The sequence below is a fragment of the Dama dama genome, chromosome 9 (genome assembly GCF_033118175.1).
Source record: "Dama dama isolate Ldn47 chromosome 9, ASM3311817v1, whole genome shotgun sequence".
In the NCBI taxonomy this organism is placed as follows: Eukaryota; Metazoa; Chordata; class Mammalia; order Artiodactyla; family Cervidae; genus Dama; species Dama dama.
This window is the reverse complement of record NC_083689.1, coordinates 71,272,457-71,284,106: the sequence shown is the minus strand read 5'-3', so window position 1 is coordinate 71,284,106 and position 11,650 is coordinate 71,272,457. Positions and strand designations below refer to the sequence as shown.

At 41.1% G+C, this 11,650-nt stretch overlaps 1 protein-coding gene across 2 annotated transcripts in view; it reads left to right on the top strand.

The window, feature by feature from the left end:
* The first annotated feature begins 7,637 nt into the window (after window positions 1-7,637).
* Window positions 7,638-11,650, top strand: part of SOX30 (SRY-box transcription factor 30) — a 39,094-nt gene continuing 35,081 nt past the window's right edge. For both annotated transcript variants that reach the window (XM_061149477.1, XM_061149478.1), the window contains exons 1-2: window positions 7,638-8,646; window positions 10,222-10,461. In XM_061149477.1, the coding sequence (XP_061005460.1) occupies window positions 7,638-8,646; window positions 10,222-10,461 (1,249 nt within the window). The remainder of the gene's footprint in view (window positions 8,647-10,221; window positions 10,462-11,650) is intronic.

The window sequence follows — 11,650 nt, the reverse complement described above, 5'->3', positions numbered from 1 at the left end:
TCAACTTCATGGCTGCAATCACCATCTGCATTGATTTTGGAGCCCCCCAAAATAAAGTCTGACACTGTTTCCACTGTTTCCCCATCTATTTGCCAAGAAGTGATGGGACCAGATGCCATGATCTTAGTTTTCTGAATGTTGAGCTTTAAGCCAACTTTTTCACTCTCCTCTTTCACTTTCATCAAGAGGCTTTTTAGTTCCTCTTCATTCTGCCTTAAGGGTGGTGTCATCTGCATATCTGAGGTTATTGATATTTCTCCTGGCAATCTTGATTTCAGCTTGTGCTTCTTCCAGCCCAGCGTTTCTCATGATGTAGTCTGCATATAAGTTAAGTAAGCAGGGTGACAATATACAGCCTTGATGTACTCCTTTTCCTATTTGGAACCAGTCTTTTGGTCCATGTCCAGTTCTAACTGTTGCTTCCTGACCTGCATATAGGTTTCTCAAGAGGCAGCTCAGGTGGTCTGGTATGCCCATCTCTTTCAGAATTTTCCACAGTTTATTGTGATCCACACAGTCAAAGGCTTTGGCTTAGTCAATAAAGCAGAAATAGATGTTTTTTCTGGAACTCTCTTGCTTTTTCGATGATCCAGTGGATGTTGGCAATTTGATCTTTGGTTCCTCTGCCTTTTCTAAATTCAGCTTGAACATCTGGAAGTTCATGGTTCACAGATTGCTGAAGCCTGGCTTGGAGAATTTTAAGCATTACTTTATTAGCGTGTGAGATGAGTGCAATTGTGCAGTAGCTTGAGCATTCTTTGGGTTTGCCTTTCTTTGGAATTGGAATGAAAACTGACCTTTTCCAGTCCTGTGGCCACTGCTGCGTTTTCCAAATTTGCTGGCATATTTAACAGCATCATCTTTTAGGATCTGAAATAGCTCAACTGGAATTCCATCACCTCCACTAGCTTTGTTCTTAGTGATGCTTTCTTGAGAGCTTGTTTGGAGGTTCTAGCAGGGGAGCGCAGCTACTCGTATACCCTTGACCGAAGACCGGTCCTCCTCTATCGGGGATGGTCGTCCTCTTCGACCGAGCGCGCAGCTTCGGGAGGGACGCACATGGAGCGGTGAGGGAGGAAGGGGACACCCGCCTAGCCAGCCAGATCAGCCGAATCAACCCTGGCGATCAATGGGGTGACAGATGTCACAACCAGATCGCCCTCACATCCTTAGTGATGCTTTCTAAGGCCACTTGACTTCACATTCCAGGATGTCTGGCTCTAGGTGAGTGATCACACCATCATGATTATCTGGGTCATGAAAATCTTTTTTGTACAGTTCTTCTGTGTATTCTTGCCACCTCTTCTTAATATCTTCTGCTTCTGTTAGGTCCATACCATTTCTGTCCTTTATCGAGCCCATCTTTGCATGAAGTGTTCCCTTGGTATCTAATTTTCTTGAAGAGATCTCTAGTCTTTCCCATTCTGTTGTTTTCCTCTATTTCTTTGCATTGATCTCTGAGGAAGGCTTTCTTATCTCTCCTTGCTATTCTTTGGAACTCTGCATTCAAATGGGAAAATCTTTCCTTTTCTCCTTTGCTTTCTGCTTCTCTTCTTTTCACAGCTATCTGTAAGCCCTCCTCAGACAGCCAGTTTGCTTTTTTGCATTTTTTTTCCATGGAGATAGTCTTGATCCCTATCTCCTGTATAATGTCACAAACCTCCAACCATAGTTCTTCAGGCACTCTGTCTATCAGATCTTGTCCCTTAAATCTATTTCTCACTTCCACTGTATAATCATAAGGGATTTGTTTTAGGTCATACCTGAATGGTCTAGTGTTTTTCCCTACTTTCTTCAATTTAAGTCTGAATTTGGCAATAAGGAGTTCAGGATCTGAGCCACAGTCAGTTCCCGGTCTTGTTTTTGCTGACTATATAGAGCTTCTCCATCTTTGGCTGCAAAGAATGTAATCAATCTGATTTCAGTGTTGACCATTTGGTGATGTCCATATGTAGAGTCTTCTCTTGTGTTGTTGGAAGAGGGTGTTTGCTATGACCAGTGTGTTGTCTTGTCAAAACTCTATTAGGCTTTACCCTGCTTCATTCTGTACTCCAAGGCCAAATTTACCTGTTACTCCAAGTATTTCTTGACTCCCTACTTTTGCATTGCAGTCCCCTATAATGAAAAGGACATCTTTTTTGGGTGTTAGTTCTAAAAGGTGTTTTAGGTGTTCATAGAACTGTTCAACTTCAGCTTCTTCAGCGTTACTGGTTGGGGCATAGGCTTGGATTACCATGATATTGAATGGTTTGCCTTGGAAACGAACAGAGATCATTCTGTCATTTTTGAGATTGCATCCAAGTACTGCATTCAGACTCTTTCGTTGACCATGATGGACCATTTTTCCAAAATTCACCTATAGATCCAGTGCAGGCTACATGCATCACCATGCTTGTTTTTGGTAAAAATTGATAAGCTGACTCTAAAATTTATATGAAAACCCAAAGAACCAAGACTAGCCAATATGATTTTGAAAAAGAACTGAGTTTGAGAACTTATATGACCTAATCCCCACATTTACCATAAAGATTTTTTTTTTTCCATAAAGATTTGTAATCAGGATAATATAATACTAGCCTAAAGACAGACATTGGTCAGAGCAATAAAACAGAGTTCAGAGATAAAGCCATGCATATGCTGTCAATTAAATTTCAGCAAAAGTACTAAAGTAATTCAATGGGAAAAGAATAGTCCTTTCCACAAATGGTACTGAAACAACTGTATGGTGTTAGGTAAGTACCTAGATTCTTTCTTCACAGAAAAATTAATTTGAAGTTGAGCACAGTGCTAAATGTAAGCGCTAAAACTAAAACCCTTCTAGAGAAAATCACAAGAGAAAAATCTTTGTAATCTTAGGCTAGGCAAAGATTTCTTAAATACGAATAATGGCAAACTGATATATTGGACTACATTAAAGATAAAAATGTTGCTTTTGGAAAGATTACTAAGAATGAAAAGAAGCTACAGACTGGAAGAAAATAGTTGCAAAACCCATATCTAATAAAGAGCTTATATTCAGAATATATTAAGAATCCTTAAAAGTAAAAAAGAAAACCAACACAATCTAAATAACTGGCAAAAGAAACTTTAACAGAACTAGGTAGTGAAGATACATGAATATGTATGAAGATGGATATGAAGAGATGCTCAACAGCATTATTCAGTGTGGAAATACCATTTTAAAATACAATTACTTACTATTATATTTTATAACTATAATATATTCTATATATACTACATAGAATGACAAAATTTACAAGGTTTTGATACAGATAGCTTATGGTGAACGGTGTGGGATTCGTGATCTCTGAAGAAGATTCAGCTTCGGGACCAGGGACCAGGCTTGATCACTCAAGAGTTTCTGTGTAGCAGAGTTGTATAAAGTGAAAAAGGGACAGAGAAAGCTTCTGACACAGACGTCAGAAGGAGGATGGAGAGTGCCCCCCCACCCCTGCTAGTTTTAGCAAGCTGTTTTATGTCTGTTAGAAAGTTATTAATCAGATAAGAGAGACACCTCAAGGCTGAGGGAGTTTCACCAGGCCCCTTTCCCACAACATGCATTTTTGAGATAGGATGGCACGAGGTGTGTCAATCCCCAGCCATAAAACAATTGATAAGAGTACTGGTTTGTTGAGCTATTATCAGCCCAAGGTTTGAGAAAAGGAAAAAAGTTAGGCTTAGGTGAAACCATTTTGAAGAAAGGCAAATTCCAAAGCAGATACATAGTTACATTAACATAGTTTAAGAAAAATATTTCCATAAGAAAAATGCATTGGTTAGCTCAAGGTTTGAGAAAAGTTAAGTTCCGGTGGAACCAGGTGTCTTCATAGCAAAATAGAATTTTAAGAGACACTTGCAGCCTATTTCCTCTGTTTGGAGACGCCTGGCCTTCCTGCCTGTTACCCTGTCAATACCAAATATTGGAGAAGAGGTAAAGAAACCGGGACCCTCATATGGTATGAGTGGGAATTTAAAATGACACATTTTGCAAGGCAGTTTGGCAGTTTTGTAAAATGTTATGCATAAACTTACCACATAACCTAGCAATTCTGCTTCTGGGTGCCTACCCAAGTGAGATGCATATCTATGTCCCCACAAATATTTGTACATGAATGGACATCATATTCATAGCAGCCAAAACCTAAAAATAATCCAAATGCTCCTCAACCAGTCAATGGATAAACAAAATGAATGGGAAACATCTTAAACAAAACATCCCTGTATAATTTGGTATTTCCACACTATGCAATACCATGCTATAATAAAATAAAGAACTATTGATACATTATATTTGGATGAACCTCAAAAACATCATGCTATGTTAAAAAAACCAGACATATATGCCTACATATTATGTGATTCCATTTATACAAAATTTCTAGAAAACACAAAATTATAGACACAGAAAGCATATACGTGGTTGTCTGGGGTTGAAGATGGGAGCAGATACCATTTGCACTGCTGTCACAGAGGACTGTCAGATCACTTGCTTTAAATTACTAATTCAGACTGGAATATATGAACTGCTGCTGCTGCTGCTAAGTCACTGCAGTCGTGTCTGACTCTGTGCGACCCCATAGACGGAAGCCCACCAGGCTCCCCCGTCCCTGGGATTCTTCAGGCAAGAACACTGGAGCGGGTTGCCATTTCCTTCTCCAATGCATGAAAGTGAAAAGTGAAAGTGAAGTCGCTCAGTCGTGTCCGACTCGTAGCGACCCCATGGACTGCAGCCTACCAGGCTCCTCCGTCCATGGGATTTCCCAGGCAAGAGTACTGGAGTCGGGTGCCATTGCCTTCTCCGATATATGAACTAGTCTTGCACAAAACCTAACATGATTTATTTCTCTGCCTCTTTCATTAGCCTTTGTTTCGTCAGCGGTTCTCAAAGTGCAAAGTTGCCCTAGTAGCTCAGCTGGTAGAGTCTGCCTGCAATGCAGGAGATGTGGGTTCAATCCTTAGGTCGGCAAGATACCCCATCGAAGGAAATGGCAACCCACTCCAGTATTCTTGCCTTGCCCATGGACAGAGGAGGTGGACAGGCAACAGTCCATGGGATTATAAAGAGCCTGACACGACTGTGCAACTAGCTTGGTCAAAGAGTGGTTCAGGGACTGACTCTTTCAGAGTTCCTGCTAGGTTAACACTACTTTCATAATAATTCTTAAGACAATATTTGCCTTTTTTACTTCATACACTCATGAGTGTATAATGAAGCTATCTAGAGCCTGTATGACCTGAATCACAACAAACTGAATGCAGAAGCAGCCATGAGAATCTAACTTTTTTTAAAAACCTAAGTTAGACATTAGAGTCACAATTCCACTCTTCTAAATTGGGGGGGGGCACAGTTTTATCATGAAAATGTGTTATGTTAATATGTAATGGGTTTATTATTGATACTTGAGTTGATAACTTTTTAAGTCCTCCAGTTTTTATTTATAATATGGCAAATATTGATAAATAAAACCACATAAATAAAAGCTCTTTAGAATCTTCATTTCTGTGGACATAAAAGATTCCTGAGATAAAAGTTTGAGAACCACTGCTCTTACCTACCTTCCAGTTGGAAGAACTCCTATTTGCCACATTTGACGACAGGGTATTAGAAAGAGAGCTGGGTTCAGGTCTTCTTTGAGAGCTAACTTGTCCTGGTGGCAAAATAATTATCTGCTTCAAGATAAACCTATAGCTTTTAGTTAGGACATCACTTAGAAATGTAACAAATGTTAATACAAGATTTCTTTCTTTTTCTTGGTGATATTTAATGGAAATAAACACAATTCTAGTTAAAGGAGAGGCATAAGAACACAAAGAACTTGCACCAATGCCTAGATAAAAGTAAGCCCCTAATATAGATAGTGATTATTATTAGACTATAGCAGTCCTTATTCATTCAGCAAGTATTTATTGAATGTCTACTATACACCAGGTTCCATAACTGGCGTTGGCAATTCAGAAATGAACAAAACACAGTCTATCCTCAAGGAGAAAACGAGTCCCCTACACACCAACCTCCAAGTTGCAAAATGTAAAAGATGCAAACGTGTTTTTGCATGTCCAATCACGGAAGGCACAAGTGAAACTGCAGCTTACCCTTTGTCTCCTATTGCTGACAATACTGCAGTTCTACAATTTCCCACCTTTCTTGTTTATTCCCTTGATGCCAGTCCCTGTATGCCAATCTTTACACTGTTCTACCATACTTTTCAAGGTACACTACTATAAGATTACAAATGTTTTATTTTTGTTTTATGTATAGTTGAGTACCTAGGGTACCTCTGCTGGGTACCTCTGCTGGACTTACAAATTCAATTTATAAAGGTGCTCTGGGAACATTCCTATGCACGGGGCTTGCTGTAAAGCAAAGTGGGGGAGGCAGGAGAATAATGACAAACAGATACAAACTTACAAATTGTGGTAAGAACTTTAAAAGAAGTGATAGAGATATGAGGCCATAAAGGGGATTTGACCTGATTTTCCGAGTTAGAGAACATGTCTTTGAAGAAGTGCTAGTTGAATTATTTGAAATGCCAGGAGACGTTGAGACACAAGGGAAAAACACAACTGAGGGCATATTCGAACATCTCTGAAGTAGGAGAAATGATGAGAGGTAGCAGTAGCTGAAGCTGGGGCTAGAGTGGTTAAGTAGGAGAACTAGAGCCCAAGCCATCTGAGGTCTTATGGATTCTGCCAAGAATATTAAACCTTTATTGTCTGACCTGTGGAGAGTCCTGAGAAGATTTTTGGAGGTGGGGGCGGAGCAGGTTATAAGAGGACTAGATTTGTATTTTTCAGAGATTCTTGGCAACTGGAGTGTAGTGGTACCAAAACAAAAAGCAAGAAAACTATTTACCATATACAGCTACAGCAGTATCCAGGTGAAAAAGATGATGTAAGATCAGAACGGAGTAATGGGAAAAACCGAAAGAGGTGGAAGAATTTGGGATGTGTTTTGCAAGTATGAGTGGTGTATTTTTGCCCACAGGAGTGGTGATTAATGTAAAGTCTAGCACTAATGGTTAAGTCCAACACTCTCCCCTGCAAGATTAAGTAATAAGGTTATTGAGACGTTGCAAAATCTGCCCTTTCCCGTGGCATAAATCCAAAGTCCCCCGTGAGGGTCTGGATCCATATGTTATCCCGGAAGCTCAAACTGCGTATACACGGCCGGGATCTCCTGGTCTAGTAAATGACTCACGAGACTTTACCCCCTGGAGGTCAGCGGCTTCGAACAGCTCTGTTTCCGGGCAACGCCATTGTCGGGCGCTCTGGGCGGGGGAGGGGTAACTAAGGACAACGGCCGGAAGAGAACTCCGGAAGAGAGGGAGAGTCAGACGGGGAAAATGGGTAGCACGTGTCGTGGCCCAGGCCATCAAGACTGATTCGAGGGCTCCGCACGAGAGGAGCGCGGAGGGCAGGAGGGGCCGGAGAACACCCCTGTGATTGGCGGGCCGGGATACCAGAACGCTTGTGATTGGGCGAGGCCAAGGCCAAGGACTGCTTTTTGAACCGCGTAGGGTTCTGGGTAGCAAAGACCTTGGAAGGGTCTTAACTGAAAGGGGGAGGGGGAAGGTCGCCAACAAACGGCTGAGCTCACAATCCGTCCTGGGACCAGGCCGGGGCGTCCCCCTCCCCCCATGGAGAGAGCCAGGCCGGAGCAGCCGCCTCAGCAGCGCCAACTGCCGTGGGCGACCCCGCCGCGCCCGCTGCGCCCTGCTCCGCCCCCGCTGCCCGTCGAGGGCGCCTCCTTCCGGGCAGCGGCCGCGGAGCCCTGTCCGTCGCCGCCCACCCCGTGCGCGGCCGCCATTGCGACCGTCGCCTCGTCGTGTGGGGAAGCCTCGGCGTCGGGCGTACAGCCAGGGGCACGACGGCTGCTGCAAGTGAAGCCGGAGCAGATGTTACTGCTGCCACCCGGGCCACCACTGCCTCAGGCCCGGGAGGAAGGCGCCGCCACCTCTCCCGCGCAGGCGCGGCTGCTGCAGCTGAGGCCCGAGCTGCTGCTGCTGCCGCCGCCGCCCCCCGCGTCTGAGGGCGTCCCCTGCAGGCCTGAGTTGCACCCGTTGCAGCCCCGAGCGTTGCACGTTAAGGTGGAGAAGCAGGAGCCGGGATCCGGCTTGGATCTGTTGACTGGGCCTCGGAGGGCCGTCGAGGCGTGCCCGAAAACCTCCAGGACGGTGAAGGCAGAAGGCTCCGGGCCCCTCAACAGCCGCCGAGGGGACGAGAAGAAGGGCAAGTTGGAGGCGGAGGAGATCGTGAGCTACGCAGCAAAAGGCGGAGAAGGCAAAAGCCTGGCAGTCCTCAGAGAAGGAGTCATCAAAACGGAGGCGCCTGAGAGACTTCGAGAGGACTGCAGGCTCAGTACAGAGCCCGCGTCCAATGGCCTGGCCCATGGCAGCAAGGATGTCATCCTGACCCAGCCGTCCAGTGCCTTTGGGCCACATCAGCAAGACCTCAGGATCCCTTTGACTCTTCACACCGTACCCCCCGGGGCCCGGATCCAGTTTCAGGGACCTCCACCTTCAGAGCTGATACGATTGACCAAGGTCCCGTTGACACCAGTGCCTATTAAAATGCAGTCCTTATTGGAGCCTTCTGTAAAAATTGAAACCAAAGATGTCCCGCTCACGGTGCTTCCCTCAGATGCAGGTATTAGATGGCAGGGGAATCAATCTGGTTTTCAAACTTCGTCTATTGCCCCATAGCTGACATATCAGCTGTTGAGAAGCCTAAACTAGAAAAATAAAATCATGGATTCAGGGCAGAGTCTGCACAGGTATCACTTCTGACTTGTACATATACCAGTAAAATACACTAACACGTTCAAGATTCCCAAACATTAAAAATAACATTTTTTTAAAGGTTCATTAAATGAGATTTAGGTGTGACTAATGCTTATACACAAAAATAGAAATAGTCTTTCTAGGTAAATACAACATTCTCAGTTTATATTGCTGCAGATAATCAACATTTTAAAATGTTGTATTATAGTAGCTCAGTATTTTTACGTGTATTAATAAAAAAATGTTTAGAAAAAAAGGGAAGTTGATAATGGATTTAGAAATGATTCATCTTTTTTAACAATGAGTAAGCAGTTTCTAGGAGATAAGACTACATAATTAATTGTAACAGTATTCTAAAAGCTAAGGACTTACAGAAATACAGAAAATGAAAGTAAAAGTTTTCAAATAAAAGACCATAATTATAGTAGTAACAATTACAAGTAGATATCTTATTTTTATCCATTATTTCCAAATACATAGCTAGAAAATTATTATTTTAAGATTTAGTTCAGACAGACTATTATGCCAGTAAATGTGGAAATTCATATTAATCTTCACTTTATGTTTTCACTAATTTTATATTTACTGTATTTGTTCTTATTTTCTTTATTGATTCTTCCTTCCCTCCCTACCCTCTTGCTTTTCACCTTTAGTAATTTTTAAACTTTGTTTTCATTTTCTAAAGGAGAGAAAGGGAAAGCTTTCTTTATAATACTTGTTTCATCCTTTGTGCATTTTAAAATTTTATATGTCAAGTAACCTTAAGGAGAAACAATATATGAAATTTATATACAGTGGCTTTTGATGAATTATATAAGAAATGTGACTTTAAACAGCTTCCTTTATTGTAATTTCAGTTGCCCCTGTGACTTTCAAAAAGTCACCTTTATTATTTTCCTCTTTTTTCCCAGGACATGGGACTAGTGTTAATGACCCACCTTGGCAGGTGTTTCACTTTAATAATGAAATATAACTAACACTATAATATTATAAGTATTTTTGCTTGAATGGGCACTCCAGCGGCATGTAAGTGAATTCCTTTAAACTTTTAGGGTACACCCACCTAGTGCTAGAATTATAGACATGAATAAGTTATAGTTCCTGTTCCCCATTAATAGAATATTTTTAATGGGAAATAAGCCAAATGTTAATTGTTGTTAGAGGCATTACTATAACTCAAGGAAGTAATAAGCCAACATTTTACAGTGTCTTCAATAATAATATTCTTTCTGATGAAAAGAACAATCATTCTAAACCACAGTTTAGAATGCTGAGTTCAAGGATTATGAGGAATTCTGGAATACTGGCAGTTCTTTGGCTATATTGAAGTGAATATTTTCTCCGTATATTTAAAAAGTAAATATAGTTGGAGGTGCACTTCACTTTAAAATTGTGTGTGTGCATGGCACATTAATTTAGTCTTTTAATTTTTGTCATGTAGGAATACCAGATACTCCCTTCAGTAAGGACAGAAATGGTCATGTGAAGCGACCCATGAATGCATTTATGGTTTGGGCAAGGATCCACCGGCCAGCACTAGCCAAAGCTAACCCAGCAGCCAACAATGCAGAAATCAGTGTCCAGCTCGGGTTAGAATGGAACAAACTTAGTGAAGAACAAAAGAAACCCTATTATGATGAAGCGCAAAAGATTAAAGAAAAGCACAGAGAGGAATTTCCTGGTAATCAAATGAAATGAACAAGGCCTCTTTCTAATTTCTTTTAAATGTATTTATTTAGGTAAAGAATAGGTTAGGATGAGATTGAAAGATAAAATGTAATTTTCTTATGGTCTGATATGTACAATAGAGAAAATTATGGCTAATATTGTAGTAATGATTGAATTGATACTGGACATAAGTTTTCTTAAACAGAACAAAGTAGAACAGTATCTGGTCTCATATTTGCCAACTAATGCAAACCTGATCTGGTCTTACATTTGCCTACTAATGCAAACCTGGGGATATACAGTTTTACAGTGGTTTTGATTTAATTTAAAAATATAAATTTAATGAAGGTGAAGATCCAGAGTTCTATGCTATGATATTTCAAATATATTAGAAAATGAAGTGTTCAGATTGTAGCAACAGAAAAAATATGCAGTGCACACTGCAGACATTAGCACCAAGCTCCATTTTAATATTATATGGTTATAAGAATCTAGTCCTGCCTCCTGCCTGATAAATTTATCCTCATCATGATATAGTTTGAAATAAATTCTGACTTTCTCCCCAGCAGTGAGGACATTGTTATTAAGCTTGGTAAAAGCTTAATATGTGTTGGTATGACCAACACATTGTGCTTGGAGGGAAAAGAATTTTTTTCCTAAAGTAATAGCAGAGAGATTCAGGCTGGGAATGGTCAGAGTAATGGTTACAGGGGACCAGTGATTCTCTTGCTTGTACAGTGGCAACAACTGCCGTAATTCCATTTTTCTGAGTTTAGAAGGAAATTGGGTGGTTTGTGGATTTGGAGACTGCCAAGTCTAAGAGAGTGACTTTTCCTAAAGAAGGCATAAAAATGGTGACTGGTCATTAGTAGCCGCTTCATTGTAAGACATAGATAATTGTATCTTACAGAAAGTAAAAAAATGGGAGGAGACAAATAGCGTCTTACTGGGGCATTTTTTTTTTAATAGGTAGAAGAAAAACTTTGGAATTAGACTCTGTGCCTTTAATGTTGATTTTACTGTAAATTCATTATGTGTCTTTGGAGAAAAGACATTTGCTCTTGGTCTTCCTTTGAATTATTAGTTAACAACATTGGCCACTAGCTAGGAGCCATATGGATAGATATGCTGAAATGAACAGAAATAGTATCATAGAAGTGGGAAAGGTACTTTAGACAACTAAGACTTAGAAGTGTTTTGGA